Source organism: Oncorhynchus keta, chromosome 9 (genome assembly GCF_023373465.1).
Source record: "Oncorhynchus keta strain PuntledgeMale-10-30-2019 chromosome 9, Oket_V2, whole genome shotgun sequence".
Classification (NCBI taxonomy): Eukaryota; Metazoa; Chordata; class Actinopteri; order Salmoniformes; family Salmonidae; genus Oncorhynchus; species Oncorhynchus keta.
The window spans coordinates 32,514,244-32,538,279 of record NC_068429.1 but is presented as its reverse complement, the minus strand read 5'-3'; the positions used below and the strand labels follow the sequence as shown (position 1 = coordinate 32,538,279).

General features: G+C 44.2%; 1 protein-coding gene across 3 annotated transcripts; it reads left to right on the top strand.

Annotated features, from left to right (window-relative positions):
- The first annotated feature begins 4,844 nt into the window (after positions 1-4,844).
- Positions 4,845-24,034, top strand: LOC118387574 (ectonucleoside triphosphate diphosphohydrolase 2-like). 3 transcript variants are annotated; one of them, XM_035776067.2, is made up of 10 exons: positions 4,845-4,991; positions 5,153-5,320; positions 10,803-10,920; positions 11,803-11,953; positions 17,934-18,093; positions 20,575-20,802; positions 21,194-21,466; positions 22,047-22,166; positions 22,376-22,510; positions 23,332-24,034. In XM_035776067.2, the coding sequence occupies exons 2-10, from the start codon at positions 5,204-5,206 to the stop codon at positions 23,545-23,547; spliced, it is 1,518 nt and encodes a 505-aa protein (XP_035631960.1). In that variant the 5' UTR covers positions 4,845-4,991; positions 5,153-5,203; the 3' UTR covers positions 23,548-24,034. The 3 variants fall into 3 exon arrangements, with proteins under 3 accessions (XP_035631960.1, XP_035631959.1, XP_035631961.1); XM_035776066.2 differs by lacking the exon at positions 4,845-4,991 and having other exon boundaries at positions 5,076-5,320; XM_035776068.2 differs by lacking the exons at positions 4,845-4,991; positions 5,153-5,320; positions 10,803-10,920 and adding an exon at positions 13,381-13,826 and having other exon boundaries at positions 11,806-11,953.
- The last annotated feature ends 2 nt before the right edge of the window (positions 24,035-24,036 follow it).

The following is a 24,036-nucleotide window of genomic DNA, read 5'->3' as shown; positions in this document are numbered from 1 at the left end:
TAAATATTTGCTTCTAGTCAATTTCTCATTCTGGCCAATGCATTGTGTTTTTATCAGTGTTGTTTTTTGGTTCTTGAATGCTTAATGATACCATACAGATTATGTTTATTTTTCTGAAATGCATACTTTGAGTACAATGTATATAGAATTTGGTTTGTTATTGATGAGGATGAGGAGATTGACATTCCAGTACTACAAGTGCAATACAATGTCACGCGCACACAAACACACACTCAAACACGGTATACATTTTTAAGTTTAATTACGAAGATGATATAAAAAGATTTTCAATTCAATTATCTTGTTTGTACAGATGCACTTAAAAATAAAACGTACCTATTGCCAACTGCAATCAGAGATGCTTTTGTTTATGCAGCATAGCCTACTACAAACATTGCAATCTATATTTTCGGCCGACACTCAAAGAAATCTGAAGTTTGTAAGGTAAGAAGTTTTACTTTACTTTCATACACCCAAGTACTTCTCTGCAGCTGCCACCACAACATCTATTTTCTGTGATTTACATTCAATTTCTGCGAAGACCTCCCTGAACAAAGCCATGAACCCCTCATACAAATGCAGCTCCTCCTCTCTCCCAGACGGCCGTAGCCCACTACAACGCCCATCCACTCAGCAGGGATATAACCGTGGCAACCTTGGACCTCTCGGTGGTGTTAGCTCCGATCTGATGAGTGCAAATGAGGGAGCACTGGAGTAGGATGCCACAGCATTTTTATGGAGTCCCTTTGTACTTGTCCGGGAGGGACAAACGCACCTCGCTGACCTGGACAGACTGCTGGATGGGCTGGGATGCTGGGTCACTAGGTCGACTGGTGGTATATAATCCTCCGCCCGAGGGAGGTGATGCCCCTTGTGTAACGTTGAGACGCTGCAGAACGCTGAGGACCTCTTCCAGTTGAGCCAGCTGGTTGTAATGTTGGTGAAGTAGGTTTCCCTGTTCGCTGACCATCTGGGAGAAGCCTTGATCAACGCTGCTTCCGTAATATTGAGGCGCTATTTTGTAACGTAGATGCTGGGTGTGCATAGTGATGGATTGCAAGGACCTGTGGTTAGTAGACCAGCGACGTCGCGCGCCGGAGAGGGAGTAGACGTGACATACCGACTCAACAGACCCAAATTCTTCTCCACCCAACCTGACACCACATATGGATCAGCCAAAAGGCAAAGATACATTTTCTCCCAAAAAAACTTAGTCCCACTGGGCTAGAGTCATTTTTGTCATATTTTCCTATCTTACCACTCTTCAGACATGTCAACTTTGCAACTTTCCCGAATCTGCTCCTCAATTTTTTTAAACGTCATCCTCTATCTCTTCAACTCCTTCAAACTCCATGTCACTCTCATCAGTTTCACGTTCTGAGCTAAGAAAGTATGGTTTTCCATTTTCTACTTGACACCCAACATCTTCTCTTTCCCCAGGGTTTTTCCCTGTTCCCTCGACCCTGCTGCCATCTTCCTCTTGTCAGTTTCACCTTCCGAACTACAGTAGCATGATTTCCCATTTTTGTACCTCTCTCTCCTCTCTTGTCCCAGGATTATTTTCCTTTGTTTCTTCAACTTTTCCACTTTCTTCCTCAAGTTTTCTTCTGAGCTACTGAACTACAGTTTTCCATTTTTGTTCTCGACACTTATCAACCTCCCGTCCTCATCCTCCATATTCGAAGCACCCAGGGACTCAACTTTCTCCGTCACGGTCAACACTGCCCTTCCGTGATCAGCCCGTTGTGTTTAGCATAACATTAAATCATCTGTTAAGAATTTTTTTACTTAACCTTAATTTAACAAGGCAAGTCAGTTAAGAAAAAATATTATTTACAATGACGGCCTACGAAAAGCATGACTGAATTCAAACATGATTTGGTTTTGGGGTGAGGTTTGATGTGCGCGTCTGTGCGCGTGTGTGTTCTCAGGTGGGAAGAGTTAGACAAATTGACCCTGGGCATTATGATCAGGTCATTTGGCTGGGGGACATCATTTGGCATGACATGTCCATGCAGCTGCACTCTGAATTGATGATTACTTGGGTGCTGCCAGCTGTGTGCATGTGGGTAGGATTAAAATAAACCCAACCCACATAGAACTGTTACGGTACCCTACACTGCGTGACATACAATTATTTCCTATTATCTCACAAATCTCAATTTTTAATGAGACTGACTTTATCATATTTACACTTTGTAGTCCATTTTGACACTATAATAACATTTTCTAACTAATATTAATGCCACATAGGCCATTTACAAAACGAGATGTTGCTTTTTAGGGGAATTCGCACTTGAAGGAAAATACTGTATGTTGAAGGTATTCATCCGCTGGCTTGTGTACCATTCCTGTACAGACGAGCCTACGTCTTATATTAAAGGTAGACAGCGATATGGAGTAGATGCAGAAAGTACTTGTTAAGTACCGGTACTTGTGCCATTCTTCAGGGGATTAATCACTGATGTTACCATGGAGGCATGAGCCCAAGGGATGGAGGGGATGTAAACACATCAGACAGCTCGTAGAGAACATTATGAGAGATGACATTGTGTTAAAATCATGGGCAAAACAGGACAATCCCTGTTTAGGTCATTAAGATTGTTTGACTATCATACTGTCTTGTATGGTGTCTTATTGTCCATCCACAAGATGAGGGCAAATCAAGACATGGTCATTACCGCAATTGTTGTGGAATAAAGTTGCCATGTAGGCTTAGTTTATAATGCCAATGCTAATTTTTTCAACACTAGTGTCACGGTTGTCATAATGAGAAGACCAAGGCGCAGTGTGGTAAGCGTATATAACTCTTTTAATGAAAAGAACGAACACTGAACAAAAATATACAAAACAACAAAACGAACCGTGAAGCTCCATGACTAGTGGAAACAGGCAACTAAACATAGAATAACAACCCACAAACTATCCAAGGAATATGGCTACCTAAATATGGTCCCCAATCAGAGACAATGATAAACAGCTGCCTCTGATTGAGAACAAATCTAGGCAACCATAGACATAAAAACACTAGACCAGGAAACCCATAAACATACAAAAACCCCTAGACAATACAAAAACTACACAAACCACCCTTGTCACACCCTGACCTAACCAAATAATAAAGAAAACAAAGATAACTAAGGTTATGCCCCCCGCAAAAGTGCGGACTCCTGGCCGCAAACCTAAACCTATATGGGAAGGTCTGGGTGGGCATCTAACCTTCTAACTTTACTGAGTCCGCTTTTGTATCACATACCCGTGGATCATCATTGGAGACTCTCGACTGTGGTTCCTCGCCGTAGGCCCCGGGCTGGGGACCCTCGCTGCGTGGATCATCGCCGGATGTTCCGGACTGTGGCCCGTCGTTGGAGGTTCCGGACTGTGGCCCGTCGTTGGAGGTTCCTGTCTGTGAACTGTCGCCGGAAGCTCTGGACTGGGTACTGTCGCCTGACGCTCTGGACTGGGTACTGTCGCCGGACGCTCTGGACTGGGTACTGTCGCCGGACGCTCTGGACTGGGTACTGTCGCCGGACGCTCTGGACTGGGTACTGTCGCCTGACGCTCTGTACTGGGTACTGTCGCCTGACGCTCTGGACTGGGTACTGTCGCCGGACACTCTGGACTGCCGAGGTGCACTGTAGACCTGGTGCGTGGTGCCGGCACTGGTGGTACCGGGCTGGGGACATGCACCTCAGGGCGAGTGCAAGGAGCAGGAACAGGGCGTACTGGACCCTGGAGGTGCACTGGAGGCCTGGTGCGTGGTGCCGGAACTGGTGGTACCGGGCTGGAGACACACACCTCAGGGCGAGTACGGGAAGGAGGAACAGGACGTACTGGACTGTGGAGGCGTACTGGAGGTCTGGAGTGTAAAGCCGATACAACCCGTCCTGGCTGGATGTTTATTTTTGCCCTGCAAATGCAGGGCGCTGGCACAGGACGTACTGGGCATTGTAGACTCACCAGAGACACAGTACGCAAAGCCGGAGCAGGATATCCTGGTCAAAGGAGGTACACTGGAGACCAGGAACCCTGAGCCGGCACCCTCTTTCCTGGCTGGATGCCCATTCTAGCCCGGCCAATGCGAGGAGCTGGAATAGAGCGCACCAGGCTGGAATAGCGCACTGGAGACACCTTGCGCTCCACTGCAAAACATGGTGCCTGACCAGTAACACAAGCTAGTATAGTCAAATAAGGGCACAATCTGCAAGTCATGTTTTACAGCATTGAAATGCAAATATAAAATGGAAACCTTGCTCAAAGGCAGCTGACAATAACAGATGTCACCATTTAGACTGGTTAGTAGGGCTGTGCACGCACCTTTTAGGGGGCAGGGGAAATTTAAAAAAAAGGTGAAACAACTTTAAAAATTCATATCTCAAAAGTCATAAAATACTCTGTAAGTAACGAAAAAAAGTACATTCTTGAGCATAAGCCTATTCATTTCTGCAACTACACACTCAACATAAGCTAGCTACAATGCTTCCTCAAGACGTGATTGACATCGGTAAAAGAGGGTGGGATATCAGCTGATTATTGATGTTCATGATTGATGTAAATCTGATAGTTACTTAAAGACGTCACAATTTTTTTTAATTTACCTCTATTTAACCAGGCAAGTCAGTTAAGAACACATTCTTATTTTTAATGACGGCCTGGGAACAGTGGGTTAACTGCCTGTTCAGGGGAAGAACGACAGACTGTACCTTGTCAGCTAGGGGGTTTGAACTCGCAACATTCTGGTTACTAGTCCAACGCTCTAACCACTAGGCTACGCTTCGCCCCTTTACCTGATCCAGTCAGCCATTCAGTAGATAGGCTACGCTTTACCTGGTCCAGGCAGTGTGCGCCATCAGCAAAATACTTCTGACAGATCTTTTTTAAATAATTATGACAAAATGTGGGCTTAAAAATGTTGTTCAGTAATTTACTTTGTTAACAAACATTGGAGTAAAACAAGATTATATTTTGGGTTCTGATTGGGTTCTGATTGGGTACGACAGAACTAAGCTCATGAGGAATTTATAAATGATATGGCTACATATAATTAATGTATTGATGTAGCAATGATGTGAGTTGTATGAAGCCAAACCCATTGTGAAGTTACCTCACTCAAGCTGTTATCTCTTCTCCTTTGCCTTCACTGCCAAGCCAGGCATCGCACTGGAGATTCCATCTGCAAGAAGAAGAACTACAGTTTCAAAACATGGCCAAGCAACGCCGTTATATTTTCGCCCCAGTTGCGCTTATACTGTTTGGAATAGTAGCCATTTTTCTTCTAACTATTCCCACCGAGGACTTGGCCGAACCTCCGGAATGTATGGTAAGATTCGTTGGGTTATTTCTGTGTTCACAGCTTTTATGCGGTGTTGTGAAATGTAAGATGAACCCATTTCCAACGGTGCAATGGAGAGTGCAGTGCGGTGTCCAGTCCTCATGTGCCACTGCTACGCATTCATAATATAAATAGCATAGTCTATGGGACAGGGTAATTTATAAGTCTACTATAACACTGTTGATAAGAAAATTATGTTGACAAGCAGTCAACATTTGAGTAAGTCTATACACCTGATACGTAAAATAATACAATAAACGTGTAGCAATTCAGTTAGCCTACAGTACCATCTTAGGTTTATAGGCTTAAAATGCTCTTTCCATACACTTGAATAAGGTTGATGGCCAACCTTTCTTAGCTCCTAACAAATAATACACCAGTTATGAGAGGACAGTCACTGAAAAATAATAAAAATCTATTTGGCCATTAAATGTGTCTGCCCCGTTGTCAATATAGCCTTATTTTCTGCCGCATTCATAACTGGGAACTCGGAAATCTCCGACTTTTGTTTTCAGTGCATTCAGGACAATTGGGATCTCGGAACCACAAAAACGAGCTAGTATTACATTTGAACGGTCATCCAACTCGGAATTCCAAATTGGAAACTCCGGTATCTTTCTAGAGCTCCAACTTTCCGACTTCTTTTAGTTCCTAACTGTCTTGAAATCACTATTCACCCGGAGAACTGTTCCAACATGGGTGTGAGTTGCTGACAACCTAGTGACTGACACTACAAAATGTTTGTACAACTAATGCAAGATAGACCAGAGTCTGTCGTTTCCAATGGGAGCAAATTAATCATAGTGGGCAGAACAAGCAAGGATTTGGGCAGAGCCAAGCACTAGCTAATGAGATCCTATTGGCGCATTCTAGCATTTATTTGCAGATTTACGTTAGGGAATGCCTACTCTGTGAAGTGCGCTTGTGCTATAACTCACTTTTCCCTTGCACTCTTTCTAAACAACGCAATTTTTGGGAAACTTTGGCAACGGCTGAAGTCTAGTTTTGAAAACAGAAAACTGTATGGAGATCAAATGTTTCATCATGAGAAAATTAGTAGGATGTCGGCCAAAATCCATCTTCTCCCACTGCTGGCCACTGGACATCCTCTCATCACCATATTTGGTAGTGAGTGGAAATGCCAACTGAAGACTTTACATTTGTACATCCTGTAAAATGTCTGGCTCATTGTTCTACACGTGACACTAAAATGTGGTGTCCAAAGCAACCTGTCCAAAGCAACAATGACCGTGTTCGGGAGCATCAAGTCCATGAGGCATTGTTGGCGAGGGGCTTCTCCTGACACCTGCATTACATTGCAGACAGGGTCCTTGGAACTCCCCCCTCCCCCACACCTCTTTCCTCTTTCTCTGTGTGTGTGTGTCTCCCTCACACGGTGTCTCTCTCTCTCTCTCTCTGTGTGTGTGTGTGTGTGTCTGTCTCTCTCACACTGTGCTTCTCTGTGTGTGTGTGTGTGTGTGTGTGTGTGTGTGTGTGTGTGTGTGTGTGTGTGTGTGTGTGTGTGTGTGTGTGTGTGTGTGTGTGTGCGTGCGTGCGTGCGTGCGTGCGTGCGTGCGCTCTCTTCACTGCTCATGGAGCAGCCCCCTGGACTTCTTCAGAATGCTTTTTACATGATGGCATGCATTTACATTTACATTTATGCAAACTAACAACACAATTGTGAGCAACTTGATGTGTATGTGTGTTGGTTGTGGTGTAGTCTGGCGTGGTCTGGTGTGATGTCACATACCCTCATGCATGCCTGGGTCTTTGTGCAGAAAGTAGAAAGAAGCCTCCACTCGCTTGAATAGACATTGCCAATGGCTCAACCCCCTCCCTGTATGTTTGGGTAAATTAAAAAAAATTCAGAGAGAAGAGTAGTTTAATGCAGCTTGAACCATAAAATATGATAACTAGAACTTCTTACATGTGTTACTGACAGTCTGTTTAGGTAAAGCATATGAATCAAACCTCTACTGATTCTCATATAAATCTTTTTAATACCCTTCAAATTGTATGAATACCATACATTGTGTTTCAACAAAAAAAGGGGGTGGGGGCGGAAAGCAGCTCTTTGTGGAGGACTGGCCTGCAGATGTTCTGTCCGTTAACAACCTAGAACCGTGGGAATGACTACTAGTGCATATTTTGTCAGTGGTGTATATCCATTATGTTTCTTTTTGGTGAATTTCCATGTTGTTCTGTTTTTGGAAGACTCTCCCTCTAACCTCCCATTAGCTAGGGTTCCATTAAATTGGTGAAAGATTTTCATGCAAATATTCTAAAATCTGCATAAAGAAAATGTGCACATTTCCCCACCAGTGGTGTGTTTCCACCATACTGACTTGATGCAGATAAAAATCAGTGTGTGATGTCGTAGTGCACACAAAATGTACTTTTTCACTCAAGTTTTCATGTACCGAATAAACGAATCTGAAGTCCCCTATATCATCACAGCTGGAGATTACTACAGGTCGTCTTTGTGTAGCCCTTATCGCCTATCTCTTATCATTTTCCCATACCAAAGCCGTCAACCACACACCCCTGTTAGCTGGTGAAATTGTTAACCGTCAGTCTGTTGAGAAAAAGTTTGAAGGTCTTATCCTGTTTCCATCCCTCTGCCCCATCAATCATGTCAGTGGATGAGCTCGGTTTCAGCAGAATAGTTTTTGCGGGGGTTATTGGGAGGTCAAAACAGGAAGATGTATTCCTCGGGTGAAACATACAGGCCATGCCAATCAGCTGGTTCGCCATTTAGTAGATACAGATAGTTATACTTAATGCCAGATAGATTGTCACCGCACTTGAGTTATTAATGTCAGCTGTGTAGACAAACTCAGTGGCCTTGTGGTTAGAGTGTCCACCCTGATATTGGGAAGTTGAGATTTCAATCCCCAGCAGAGTCGTACCCGATGATCGGGTATGCTTGGAATTCTGTATTAAATTCAGTGTTCAAAACATCTGGGAGCTTGGAAATCTCAGACTCCTGTGCTTTCGAAACAACTGGGAACTCAGAAAAAAACTGGCCTCTTTCTAGAGCTCTGACCTGAAGATCACTTTGTCATAATTTTTCAGAGTTCCCAGTTGTTTTGAACACAGCAAAAGGCCCAGTGCAGTCATAACTGGGATTTCCTGTGATTTCTATATATTTCGACACTATGAGGTTGGAACAATGTTGTGAAATTGTGAATATTATGATAATGCACTTTTAGTGTAAGAGCTGTTTGAAAACACCGCTTGAAATTTCAGCCTGTTTTGGTGGGATGGAGTTTTGGCCATTCCATGGTGACTTCTGTAAATTATTGAATAGACCAATAAAAAAGAGTTCCAAACTTCTCTGACAAAATAGCAAATGGTCTATTTTCACCTTCCCACTCATACCACTCCAAGACAGCCCTAGCTAAATTCTTGCTTGAGAAATTGCTCTTTACTATGAATTTTTATTTTATTTTATTACCATTTTAAAGGTCCAATGCAGTCGTTTATAACTCGATATAAAATAATTTCTTGATAACAGTTAAACGTTTATCTCAATACTTTGTGAAGACTTACCTTGTGAAGACTTACAGAAAACGTTTGACCTCTGTCATTGCCAACAAAGGGTATAAAACAAAGTATTGATATAAATTTTTGTTATTGACCAAATACTTATTTTCCACCATAATTTGCAAATAAATTCATAAAAAATCCTACAATGTGATTTTCTGGATCTTTTTTTCTCATTTTGTCTGGCATAGTTGAAGTGTACCTATGATGAAAATTACAGGCCTCTCTCATCTTTTTAAGTGGGAGAACTTGCACAATTGGTGGCTGACTAAATACTTTTTTTGCCCCACTGTATATATATATATATATAACAACACGTTGTCAGCTAACCTATCTATCTATAACATCGAAGATCCACCACCATATTTTAAAGTAGGTATGGGGTTCTTTTCTGCATATGCATCTTTCTTTTGATGCAAAACCTACGACTGGTGTGTGTGGCCAAAGAGCTCTATTTTCATGTAATCTGACCATAGCAACAGTTCCAATCCAAGTGTCAATGACGTTTAGCAAACTCCAGGCATTTACATTTGATGGATGTTTAGGAATATTATATTCTTATTTACAATAAAAGTGACTCTAAAATGACGCACTACATTATTTATCATTCATTTCTATTTGGTACAAAATAATCTGAAACACAACCAAAATAAACTGCAAAATCATTCAAGAAGTTTGTGGAGTCACAAGCTTGATGTAATCATTGGGTGCTAGGAATATGGGACCAAATACTAAAGTTTTGACTACTTTAATACACATATAAGTGAATATGTTCAAATACTTTTGGTTTCCTAAAATGGGGGGACTATGTACAACAAGTGCTGTGATTTCTAAACCGTTCACCCGATATGGATGAAACACCCTCACATTAAAGTGCCGGAGTACAGAGCCAAAACAAAAACAAAATCTGTCACTACTTTTGGACCTCACTGTAGCTCAGTATTTGTATTTTTTATTTTATAGAGTCTTTTTTATTCGGCTTTATCAAGGGTGCCAATAATTATGGTAATGACTGTATATTACCATGTAAACACACATTTAGCATGAGGAAAAACATACAGAGACGGGAAAGGGCGATTGAAGTGGAAAGAATATAGATTAAGTTAAATGATTCTAGTCATATGGGTAGTGTGTGTGTGTGTGTGTGTGTGTGTGTGTGTGTGTGTGTGTGTGTGTGTGTGTGCGTGTGTGCGTGCGTGCGTGCGTGCGTGTGTGTATGTGCACGCTGTCACACAAACAGGAGGCTTCTGGTCTGAAAGCAACCCATGTTTGCAGATCATGAAGGAGCTGTTTGGAGTGTCTAATCTCCAATCCTGATTGTGCTATGGATCGTCAACTCTAAACATGGTGAATTGTGTGTAAATGTTCAAATGAGAAAGGAAACAATAATTTGCCAAACACGGTCAGCGAATGAAACAAATTTCAACAACCTTGTCAGAAAGAGAGAGCAATTCAAATTGAATTATGTCCGAAAGTGGATGTTTAGAGTTGATAATTCATAGCACAATCAGGATTGGAGTTTACACACTACAAAGAGTTCATGATCTGCAAACATGGATTGTAATCATCCTCTCTCACTTGCGCCACAACTTTCCATCTATCTTATCTTGAAGTAAACATGCAACCAACATTCTTGCTGGCAAAATATATACACATGTCATAAAAGACAGAGGCCACCATTTGAAAGAAGAGGTTTATAGTTAATCAAGTTAAATGTCTTCCAGATGCCTCTATCCCTATTAAATGTCTTTGCGTAGATGGAATTCAAACACCTGATCATTTGTAGCCTTTTATTGTTTGGAGTAGAGTAGACCCAATTAGGTTGTCTTTCCTTTGACATTATTCTGAATCAGCCATTTTTGTCAATATTTTTCCCTCTGTCTTTAACCTCCCTCTCCTCTGTTCTCTCCAACCCTCTCCCCAGTATGGGATAGTCTTGGACGCAGGTTCCTCCCACACAGCTATGTACATCTACAAGTGGCCAGCAGACAAGCAGAACGGCACAGGTGTGGTCACTCAGCACAGTGAATGCCATCCAAAGGGTAAGAGTGTCCCAATAGAAGGATTGTTCCAGGTGTTTGTCTGCTATTTACCTAGTGTTTACATATCAATTACTCTTAAATTATTAAAACAAGCAATATTACCATTTGTTAGCGACAAATTATTTGAAGTAATCACCAGAAAGTACAGATTGACATTTTTTTTAAAATGTAAATTGCAGGCAGATACAAAATGATAGTAAAATAGTGTGTTACCCAAAGTCTTACACCCTAAAATCTCAATTCTACTTTTGTTGGGTACTCTGAGTAGGAAAGAAACACTGTTTTAGTTAAATGGAGTGGAAGTTTTTTGGCACTCCAGTTGGCAAAGAACAGTTCCCTTTGTGTGCTGTGTGCGCGCCTTTCGGGTAACTCGTTACACAAGGCTAGACATAAAGAAGCAGACAAACATGGATGCCTAGCAACGGTGGATTTGTCAGTAGTTGTGCAGTGACTCAGTGTGCTGTGTGCTTTTCAAGTCCTGTCCTGCATACATGACTTGCGTGTTCATATAGATCACAGTTGTTGGCTGCTTTCATTAATGTGAAGTATTTGCAAATACACCAGCTTTCCTGAAGTTCATGTAAACAACACTTTCCAGGTAGTAAGACTCAACCTCCAAGTGCTCTCTTTTTATGTACAGTAGCTACTGCATGTGTGCATGCATGTCTCCCCACCATCGTTTTCTATTACTAGTCGATTTGATCAATGTTAAATGGAATATAGTTAAAAAATATACTTCTACAGCTTTGTCTAGGGAGAGGAGTTATTTCCATAAACTCAGATGACTAGACCACCAAATAAGTGGATGGAATTAGTAAAATTGTTATAATGTGTGGTCGGACTATATTACATACAGTAATGTATCATGTTCCCGCCATGCAGGTGGAGGAATCTCTAGTTATGTGGGACAGCAGGGAGCAGCAGGGAGAAGCCTCCAAGTTTGCCTGGACCAAGCCATGCAGGATATCCCCAGAGCCAGGCACCACCTCACACCTGTCTACCTCGGAGCCACCGCTGGCATGAGGCTCCTCAAGTGAGTTATAGTGTGTTAATGAGAGTGAGTGCACAAGCATGTGGCTGTAACAAGGCATAAGGCGAGACCCAAATGCAGACACAGGAGGCAGATGGTTGGAGTCTTAAAATGTTTATTAATCCAAAGGGGTAGGCAAGAAAATGGTCGTGGACAGGCAAGAGAATGGTCGTGGACAGGCAAGAGAATGGTTGTGGACAGGCAAGAGAATGGTCGTGGACAGGTAAAAAACAAGTCCAGGAGGTACAAAGTGGCAGACAGGCTCATGGTCCAGGCAGGCAGAATGGTCAGGCAGGCGGGTACAAAGTCCAGAAACAGGCAAGGGTCAAAACCAGGAGGACTAGAAAAAGGAGCATGCAAAAAGCAGGAGAACGCGAAAACCGCTGGTTGACTTGGAAACATACAAGACGAACTGGCACAGAGAGAGAGGAAACACAGGGATAAATACACTGGGGAAAATAAGCGACACCTGGAGGCGGTGGAGACAATAGCAGGAACAGGTGAAACAGATCAGGGTGTGACAGGCTGTGTGTGGGTGTGTGTGCGTATAAGTATCTTTGTATGCAAATAATCCATGGGTAAGGATCAGTGGTGCAAAGTACTTAAATAAAAATACTTAAAAGTATTACTTAAGTTCTTTTGCAGGTGTCTATACTTTACTTTTTTTGACAACTTTTACTTTTACTTCACTACGTTCCTAAAGAAAATAATGTACTTTTTACTCCATACATTTTCCCGGACTGGACAAGAAAATGGTCTAATTCACGCACTTATCAAGAGAATGCGTGGTCATCTCTAGTGCCTCTGATTTGGCAAACTCACTAAACACAAATGCATCATTTGTAAATGATGTCTGAGTTTTGGAGTGTGCCCCTGGATATCTGTAACAAATGTAAACAAGAAAATGGTGCTGTCTGTCACGCTCTGATCTGTTTCACCTGCTGGTCTCTACCCCCTCCAAGTGTAGCTTATTTTCCCTGTGCTTGTTCTGTGCTAGTTCGTCTTGTTTGTCAAGTCAACCAGCATTTTTGTTTCTCAGCGCCTGCGTTCCCAGTCTCTCTTTTCTCGCCCTCCTGGTTTTGACCCTTGTCTGTCCTGACTCTGAGCCCGACTGCCTGACCACTCTGCCTGCCCCTGACCTCGAGCCTGCCTATCGTCTTGTACCGTTTGGACTCTGACTTGGTTACTGAACCCCTGCCTGTCCTGACCTCGAGCCTGCCTATTGCCTGGTACTGTTTGGACCTGGTTTATGAACTCTCACCTGTACCCGACCTGCCTTTTGCCTACCCCTTTTGTCATAATAAATATCATAGCTCAACCATCTGCCTCCTGTGTCTGCATTTGGGTCTCGCCTTGTGCCCTTATAGTGCGAACTGGCCATGACAGACCCAGCAGACTTGAACCAGCTCCGTCACGTTGTCTCCCTGCAGGGAGCCATCATTGGGAGGCATGAGGCACTACTTCGGGACCTTTTGGAAGGGCTTCGTTCCCTGACGGAACGCCTTGGATGGAGGCGGCTCAGACTACTGCAAGTACATCATAACTCCCGTAGTGTGGCAGACTTCGCAGTAGATTTTCAAACATTGGCCGCCGAGAGTTCCTGGAATACGGAGGTTCTGTTCGGCACCTTCCTCCACGGACTGTCGGAGGGGATAAAGGACGAGCTCGGGAAATACCACTGGATCTCGATTCTCTCATTGCCCCTTTCGATTAGGATTGAGGGCGCCTACGAGAACGGCGGTGTGAGATGAGGTCGGGCCTCGGGAACACTTGTTCATTTGTTGATGTTGGTGCATGCCCTAAGGAATCCGAAAATCCTAGACGTGTGTATTTCCGAGGAGAGCCGAAAACACCCAACAAGAATCATTGGCGATGGGTGAGTTGGATATTCCAGAGCCCATGCAACTGGGAAGAGCTAGATTATCGGTTGGGGAATGCTCACATAGGTTGAGTTCAAACTGTCTGTACTGTGGAGGTGTGGGACATTATATAGCCACCTGCCCTGTCAAGAAACAATTTTCTTTAGTGGGTACAAGTACTCTGGCTCACCAGGCTGGGAGTTTTCTAATTCACATCACCTGTACACCTTTTTTTGTGATTCTGCTGTGGGGAGACCAGTCTAAGTCTCTCCAGGTGCTCATTGACTCTGGGGCTGATGAAAGTTATGGATGCTACCATGGTTTCTGAATTAGGTATTCCCACTCAACCGCTCTGTCCCCATGGATGCAAGGGCACTGGACGGCCACTCAATCGGAAGAGTCACACATAGCACAGTGCCTGTTCAGATACGGGTTTCAGGAAACCACAGTGATGACCATACAGTTCCACCTCATCGATTCACCCCATGTTCCTGATCTGGGATTTTCGTGGCTCCAAAAACACAACCCTGTTATTGACTGGACCACGAGCTCCATCCTGTGTTGGAGCCCGTTTTGTCATTCCCACTGCTTTAAAGTGGCACAGCTGTCCCCTGAGGCGTCATCCTCGGGGCGTAAGCAAAGCCTCAGATGTCTCTGCCATTTCCAATAAGTACCATGACCTCCTGGATGTATTCAGTAAGGCACGGCCTACTTCTCTTCCCCCGCACCGTCCTTATGATTGTGCCATTGATCTTCTCCCCGGCACCACACCACCTCATGGTTGGATATATTCTCTATCCGGCCCAGAGACCAAGGCCATGGAAGAGTACATTGAGGAATCTCTGGCTACTGGAGGCATCTGTCCGTCTGCATCTCCTGCCGGCGCAGGGTTTTTCTTCATGGAGAAGGACAATACCCCGTGTCCGCGCATTGACTACCGGAGCCTTAATGATATAACGATCAAGATGCGTTGCCCCCTATCTCTCCTCAGCTTTCGAACCTCTCCAGGGGGCCCTTCCAAGCCCTGGTAAACAATGTGCTCCGGGACATGCTAAATCGTTTTGTGTTCGTCTACCTTGACGATATCTTGTTTTTGTTTTTTTCCCCGGTCTGCCCAAGAACACGTTCTCCATTTCACACAAGTCCTTCAGAGCCTCCTGGAGAACCAGTTGTTTGTGAAAGGCAAGAAGTGTGAGTTCCACCGCTCTACAATCTCCTTTCTAGGATATGTCATCGCTGATGGAAATGTCCAAATGGATCCTGAAAAGGTGAAAGCAGTGGTAGATTGGCCTCAACCTACATCCAGGGTGCAGTTACAACATTTCCTAGGGTTCGCTACTTCTACCGCCGTTTAATTCGGGGCTACAGCACCCTGACGGCCTCCCTCTCTGCACTCACCTCTACCACATGGTCTCCAGCTGTTGACAGAGCCATTGTGGACCTGAAGCATCCGTTCACCACAGCACCCATCCTCATCCGACCGGACCCGTCTCGTCAATTTGTGGTAGGTTGATGCTTCTGATGTTGGAGTGGGGGCCATCCTGTCCCAGCGATATGTCCAGGACCAAAACCTCCATCCCTGTGCCTTCCTTTCCAATCGTCTCAATCTGACAGAAAGAACTACAACGTAGGCAACCGAGAACTTCTGGCAGTCAAGATGGCGCTGGAAGAGTGGAGGCACAGGCTGGAAGGAGCAGAATTGCGGCTTCAGTGGGTTGGGGTATTGAAACCATGGTTCGCAAGGCACAACATTCCTAGCCTGAACCTGAAGGGGACCTTGCTGACCGGTTGTTTGTCCCAAACTCAGTCCGATCCTGGAATGGGCTCATTCCCCCTAGCCATCTTCTGACTATGTTTCTGGTGGCCCACAATGGTTCCCAACGTTTCTGCCTTCGTCACCGCTCAGAACAAGACCCCATGGCAAGCTCCTTCTGGCCTCCGACAGCCACTACCGGTTCCTCATCATCACTGGTCTCATATCTCTGGACACTGGGCTCCATCCGTCTGATGGCGACACCGTCATTCTGACGGGAGTGGATCGGTTCTCCAAGGCCACCCATTTCATCCCTCTCCCCCAACTACCCTCTGCCAAGGAGACGGCCCAGTTCATGGTGAGCCACGTCTTCCGGATCCATGGACTCCTGGTGGACATCGTCTCTGACCGGTGTTCTGCACTCTTATTGGGTCGTCGGCCAGCCTATCCTGCGGATTCCATACCCAATCCAACGGCCAGTCGGAGCGAGCTAACCAGGACCTGGAAACCACCCTATGATGCCTGGTCTCAACCAACCTAACTACCTGGAGCCGGTAACTGGTCTGGGTGGAGTATGCTCGGAACACCGTTCCCTGTTCAGGCACTGGACTCACCCCATGGAGCACTCAAAAGGGGAATCAGCCTCTACTCTTTCCTGAACAGGAGGTCCGCATACCCTCAACCCAGATGTTCGTCTGCCGCTCTCGACGTACCTGGAGAAGAGCTCGGGTAACACTTCTCAAGACCAACTCCAGGTATCGTCAAGAAGCGGATCACCGGACTCCAGCTTCCCGCTACCGCATTGGGCAGAGGTTATGGCTTTCCACACCGGACCTGCCTCTTCAGGTGGAGTCCCGCAAACTGTCCTCCCATTTCATTGGTCCTTTTCCCATCTCTAGAGTCCTTAGTTCCACTACTGTCCGTCTCTTGTTACCCCGTACCCTCCGTATTCACCCTACTTTCCATGTGTCTAGGATTAAGCCCGTGTGTCACAGCCCTTTGTCTTCTGTCTCCAGGCACACCCCTCCTCCCCGTGTCATCGATGGCCATCCGGTATACACGGTAAAACACCTTCTGGGTGTTCGATCACAGGAGGGGGGGGGTTCCAGTACCTGGTTGACTGGGAAGGTTGCAGCCCGGAGAAGAGGTGCTGGGTTCCCGCTAGAGACATACTGGATCCAGCCCTCATCGCCGACTTCCATCGGCGACACCCCGGTCAACCAGGTTATGCGCCCAGGTAGGACGCCAGGTGGCACCCCTAGAGGGTGGGGGTACTGTCACCACCTGATCTGTTTCGCTTGTCTCCACCCCCTCCAGGTGTCGCTTATTTTCCACGGTGTATTTATCCCTGTGTTTCCTGTCTCTCTGTGCCAGTTCATCTTGTTTGTCAAGGCAACCAGCGTTTTTGTTTCTCAGCTCCTGCTTTCCCAGTATTTCTCGCCCTCCCGGTTTTGACCCTTGCCTGTCCTGACTCAGAGCCTGCCTGCCTGACCTCGAGCCTGCCTATCGTCTTGTACCGTTTGGACTCTCGCCTGTACCTGACCTGCTTTTTGCCTACCCCTTTTGTCATAATAAATATCAGAGCTCAACCATCTGCCTCCTGTGTCTGCATTTGGGTCTCGCCTTGTGCCCTTATACCTTCTGCTTTGCTTAATATAAGGAAAATGATTTATACTTTGAAACTAATGTATATTTTAGAAATTACATTTACTTTTGATACTCAAGTATATTTAGAACCAAATACTTTTATTCAAGTAGTATTTTACTGGGTTACTAACTTTTACTTGAATAACTTTCTATTAAGGTATCTATACTGGTACTTGTGTATCACAATTGACTACTTTTTCCACCACTGGTAAGGATTTCCCCTTCCAGGGCAGACTGGCAAAAACAGGCCCCCACCTTTAAGCTGCCAAGCTCCTAGAAACACAATCATACCTGTTTCAGACACACAGTCTTATTCCTACAGTCTGTTTTAAAGACACATGTTCACACTAAGTTATACTAAGACCCCCATACCCATGCAGACGTACACATAGACATGTTTTGTGCTCTTGTTCACACCTGTTTCAGACACATGCAATGTTAACAGAATGTAGGTCAAAGAAACACATACACACAAATGGCAGTAAGAGTTTCTAAAACATGCAAATATGGACATTTCTGCATCTTTGTGTTATCAGGGTCAAATGTGAGTCGTTGTGGTTCTGAGATATCTAATAGGAAATAAGTCCACAACAAGCTTGAGAAATGTAGCCTTTGTCTGGTAGATAGGGTATTGTTGTCATGCTGAGTAATGTTTTTCATTCCATTCCCCACGTTGATCCTGAATCTACAATATCTGAAGTAGTACATTTCACTTTGTCAACAGTATCTCCAGCCCTGTCCAGTCAGCCCAGGTTTTACAGGAAGTGGGTCATAAAATCCAGTCATATCCATTTAACTACCAGGGGGCAGCCATCTTAAGTGGCCAGGAGGAGGGAGCATACGGCTGGGTCACTGTCAACTATCTCTTGGAGAACTTCATCAAGGTACCATGGCCCAGCTTTCACCTTTCACCTGATTAGAAAATGGGGTCACGAGAAACACTTAAATAAAAAAAATAAACATGGCTCTCGGTTCATATAACCGGGGTCACATCAGTAACCTCTGGTAGCCGCTAGATGCGGTTGTAATAAACTGTGCGGTTTCTGTTTTCTTCCTACAAATGTGTATCTTTTGAATGGTTTAAGCAACAAGATAAATTGCACCCCTTCACTGAAAGATAAATCTCAGGAATACCCACAAGCAACGCAGGACTCATTAGAACTGAGTGGACAAGACCAGGCACTAAAATAGACTGGGGGAAAAATAACAATCATTAGCTAGGTTTCCATCCAATTGGCGACAGATTTTCATGTGAATATTCAAAAATCTGCATGAAAACAATATGTGCATTTTCCCACCAGAGATGTTTTTCCATCTAGTTAACTTGTTGCTTATAAAAGGTTGTGGGTGATGACGTAGTGATAACGGCAGCCTAGCATTGATGAGCATGTCACCAGAATAAGACCCTCAATATTGTTTGGAAAGCAGCATCAAGCTCATCACCTTGCACTTTCACCACCCTGTAAAGTTCATCATTTATTTAATCTGTAAGCTAGTAAACTGCATGCTTTCCTGACGAGTTGTCGCAACATGTCAGCGCCTGACTCCAAATTTAGTTCGATATGATGGTTGTTACATCAATATTTGCCCATAAAAGAGTTTCCACCGACATTTCTTGCACAATTAATTTTACCGACACAAAAAGATCCCACCTTGTCCAGCATATTTTGTTTTGTCCACATATAGAAAGTTTACCAACAAATTGTTTTTTCTCCATCAAGCCTGTCATTACATTTTTTATCCAACATGTTCTTTACTGGCTTAGAAAGGATGGAAACCTGATTAGTGATTTTAGTGATTATTGACTAATGATCTTCTGAATTTCCAAATACATTTCTGATGCATTTCAGTCACTTCTAACAATAATTCCTTTATATTGAAGTACTGTCAGACTGATTTGTAATAGATTGTCATAGCCCCAATTTAAAAAAGTAAACATTGGCCGTTGATTACATCACCCTTTTTTTACATGGAGGGGTCAAACATTTCTTTGGTTTAAAATGAGGTTGCAGGCCAAAACAGTTTGGGAACCCCTAGTGTATACAGCTGTTTGAATATAAAGATTAGCATTGCTATCTATGGTGGTTGTAATCGATCCCTGTCTTATTAATGTCTTTGCACGCAGCCATAAGCACTTAAAAACGTAAGTATCCTGTGTTAGTTTCATTCCAAGCTTTTGTAGGCATTCTTTGAAAATGTACAGTACCAGTCAAAAGATTGGACACACCTACACATTCATGTTTTTGTTTTGTTTTGTACATTGTAGAATAATAGTGAAGATATCAAAACTATCAAATAACATATATGAAATCAGGTAGTAACCAAAAAAGTGTTAAAGAAATGTTAATATATTTTGTTTAAGATAAGATAAAGATAAGATTTGTTGAAGAAATCGTAATAGAGCACTCCACTAATCAGATTTGTTGAAGAAATCGTAATAGAGCACTCCACTAATCAGGCGTTTATGGAAGTGTGATCAGACAGAAGCTACTCCTCAGTAAAAGGCACATGACAGCCAACTTGGAGTTTGCCAAAAGGCACCTAAAGACTCTCAGACAATGAGAAACAAAAAATTATACTGTGAAGCATGGTGGTGGCAGCATCATGCTGTGGGGATGTTTTTCAACGGCAGGGACTGAGAGACTAGTCAGGATCAAGGCAAAGATGAACGGAGCAAAGTACAGAGAGACCCTTGATGAAATCCTGCTCCAGAGTGCTCATGACCTCCGACTGGGGCGAAGGTTCATCTTCCAACGGGATACATTTCTGATACATTTCCACATACCCTAAGCACGCAGCCAAGACAACACAGGAGTGGCTTCGGGACAAGTCTCTGAATGTCCTTGAGTGGCCCAGCCAGAGCCTGTACTTGAACCAGATCTAACATCTCTGGAGAGACCTAAAAATAGCTGTGCAGCCAACCTGACAGAGCTTGAGATGATCTACAGAGAACAATGGGAGAAACTCCCCAAATACAGGCGTGCCAAGCTTGTAGTGTCATACCCAAGAAGTCTCAAGGTTGTAATCGCTGCCAAAGGTGCTTCAACTAAGTACTGAGTAAAGAGTCTGAAAACTTATGTACAGTAAATGTGATATTTTTTAAATATTTTTTAAAAATAAATTAGCAAATATTCTAAAAACCTGTTTTTGCTTTGTCATTATGGGGTAGTGTGTGTATATTGGTGAGGGGGGGGAATTATTTAATACATTTTATAATAAGGCTGTAATCTAACAAAATGTGGAAAAAGTCAAGGTGTCTGAATACTTTCCAAAGGCACTGTACATAGATGACTGCATCTGCAGTGTAGACAAACTACCTACACATCTCTCCTGTTACTTTGTTTGTCCCTGTGTGCCCACTGTAGTATGGCTTTGTGGGCCGTTGGCTGAGCCCGGGCAGACAGACGGTGGGGGCGCTGGACTTTGGTGGGGCGTCGACCCAGATCACCTTTGTGACCAAGGATGAGGTGGAAGATGAGAGTGACAGGGTGAAGCTACGTCTGTATGGCCATGACTACTCCCTGTACACACACAGCTTCCTGTGCTACGGACAAGACCAGGTCCTCAAACGCCTACTGGCTCACCTGGTGACGGTAGGAAACATTCTGTTTGGCCACAACAACATAACAACAACCGTATACAGTACAGCAAGGGCCCAAAGTCTTTCCCAGTCATGTCACATTTTCAGGAAAAGCTCTTGGTTCATGTTACAAGATACTATCATAGTGTAAACCAGGACCATTGAAATAAAGAAACTTTGTTATTAGTCATTGGAAACCCACCCACCCATGACTGGTTTTATAGAATTGTTTTCTACCACATATTTAATTCACTGTGTGTATTTGAAAGTCATCCCAGCACAATTGCAACAATAGATGTTGGCACTCAGTACCATAGTACTCCATGCCTGTAGCTTGCTCTCTACTTGATGTGCCAAGTTACTGTAACAATTTCTCACACTCACTCAATCCCTCTCTCTCTCAGACTCAGGGTCACACAGGGACAGTGGCCCATCCGTGCTTCCCTGCAGGCTACATTGTCACCATGAAGCTGGGGACATTGTTTGACTCTCCCTGCACGGTGGCCCAGACACCCAGCTATAGTTACAATCCCCAGGCAGCCCTGTCTGTGAAGGGCACTGGCGATTATGATCATTGCCTGGGCAATATTACTGAGATATTTTCCTTCCACAGCTGCCCCTTCTCCCAGTGCTCCTTTGATAAGGTGTTCCAGCCCAATATCAGTGGCAGCTTCATGGTGAGAGACAGTTTACAGTGGTTAAATCAACCCTAACCCTAGCTTCATGTCCACATCTGGGTTCAACCTTAATCCTACCTTCAACCACAAACCTAACCTTTACCCCAACCATAGCTTCATGCCCACATCCCGGTTTAACCCTAATCCTAGCCTCAACTAGCTCTAATACTAGCTCCGGCCCCAACCCTAGCTCCAGCTCCAACCTTAACCCTAACCCTAGCTCCAGCTCCAGCTCCAACCTTAACCCAACCCTATCTCCAACTCCAACCTTAACCCAACCCTAGCTCCAGCTCCAACCTTAACCCCAACCCTATCTCCAGCACCAACTTTAACCCCAACCCTAGCTCCAGCTCCAACCTTAACCCCAACCCTATCTCCAGCACCAACTTTAACCCCAACCCTAGCTCCAGCTCCAACCTTAACCCCAACCCTATCTCCAGCACCAACTTTAACCCCAACCCTAGCTCCAGCTCCAGCTCCAACCTTAACCTCAACCCTAGCTCCAGCCATAACCCTAACTCCAGCTCTGACCCTAATCATAACTCATCCTTTTTTCTCTCTCTGTCCATTTGTCCATCAGGCGTTCTCTGCCTTCTTCTACATTCACCAGTTCCTACAGACTACTACAGGAATCCCTGTCACCACCCCTGCCCAACTGGAAGAGGCAGCCCAATCTATCTGTAACATGAGCATCAATGAGGTTTAGCAGCCTTCTGTCTGTCTGTCTGTCTGTCTGTCTGTCTGTCTGTCTGTCTGTCTGTCTGTCTGTCTGTCTGTCTGTCTGTCTGTGAGCATCCATGCATGTGAGAGAAAGTGTCTCTGTTTGCATGTGTCTCAATGGATGATGGTTTTGTATGCGTGTCATGTATTTCATGGCTATGTCATCCCCATTTTTATATCCTGTTTCAGATGTTGGTGCTGGCCCCAGATCAGGAGCCTCGTCTGCAGGACTTCTGTGCTGCCTCTGTGTTCACCAAGGTGCTCTTCACGAGAGGCTATGGCTTTGATGAGATCTCATTTCCCCACATTTCCTTCCAGAAAAAGGTGAGCTTGCTTGTTGGGAATGTTTTTTTTCTTCTCTATCTCCTTCTTTTACTCCAGATATCAGCATAATCCTTTACATTACACAAAGTCATATCAGTACAGACATTACCGCATGAAGATAGGCAGAAACTGCTTCTCCAATAGAAATGCCCGATCACACTTGTAAGCGATGTTGGCTAGCTAAACTCATGCATAGGAACAGGTCTAACGGTTGTCTCCCACCAAACTGCGCATGTGCAGGCCGTCAAATCAAAGGCACTCCTTCAATATAAAGTTGTTTTTGACGAAAATTAAAATGTGTCAGTTTGTCACTTTCACAAGGTTGTAGTAAGAAAATATTCAACCACTTAAGACGGGGCGGCAGATAGCCTTGTTGTTAGAGCTTTGGGACAGTAACCGAAAGGTTGCTAGATCGAATCCCTGAGCTGACAAGGTAAATATCTGCCGTTCTACCCCGGAACTGTTAACTGTTCCTAGGCTGTCATTGTAAATAAGAATTTGTTCTTAACTGACTTGCCTAGTTAAAAAAAGGTACAATAAAAAAAGACTTTGGCTTGAATCTAGGTAGTGCTTTCAGATTTTGAGAAAATGTCATTTTCACTTCTCTCATTGACTTCTCAAACACCAGACCCTCGACCTGGTCCACTTGGTCTGTTTCGCAAGAGTTCCCAGAAATCTCACAATGTTGCATCGTTTTTGGAGCTGCAGCCTCTCCATTGAAGCTTTAACCTCTGAATGTCCTTAACTAGTGCACCAGGTGTGTATCAGAATGCTCTGAGTGTACCCAAGCTGACTGAGATGTGTGTTTGTGGTGTCACCAGGCAGGGGATGCCTCTGTGGGCTGGGCCCTGGGCTACATGCTCAGTCTGAGCAGTCTGCTGCCGGGGGAGAGTGTGGGCCTGAGGAAGGCCCTGAAACCTGGAGCCTGGGCTGCCCTGCTCTTCCTCTTAGTCCTTCTCCCCGCCACCGCCCTGATGTATGTTTCCCTCCAAGCCTGCCGCAGGAAGAAGAAAGGAAGCAGTGACACTGCCAGCTAATCATCATAAGGGACTTCCAATGACACCTGCTTTCACTTTGTTTGGAGGAAAGATGGCAAACTCTTTGTAAGGGTGCTGGTGGTACAATCCTGGACCCAAGAGTGCGTAGATAACTGTATCATGAAGAAGATATAATGTTGTATAAAGTGTTGATCATCTTTACACTGAGATATAACAAGTGAGTTCTCCCCGGCTGTCAACACATTTAATATATCCTTTTTTTTATGTATACTTTAACAAACAGTTTTTTTTATGGACAAGTATGCATTGTAGTCTATAATTAATGTTCAACATCACTCTCACAACATGTTACCCAACATTTAAGTATAATTTGTTTGTGCTTTATATTCATTCTGTATTTTGTATTCTGATAACAAAAAATCAACTATGTCTTGTACATGGAGTGGCCTTTTCAGAATATATGTTAGTATTCATGTGTTTCATACGTCATATTGACTACAACTGACTAAAACTATAAGTACCATCATA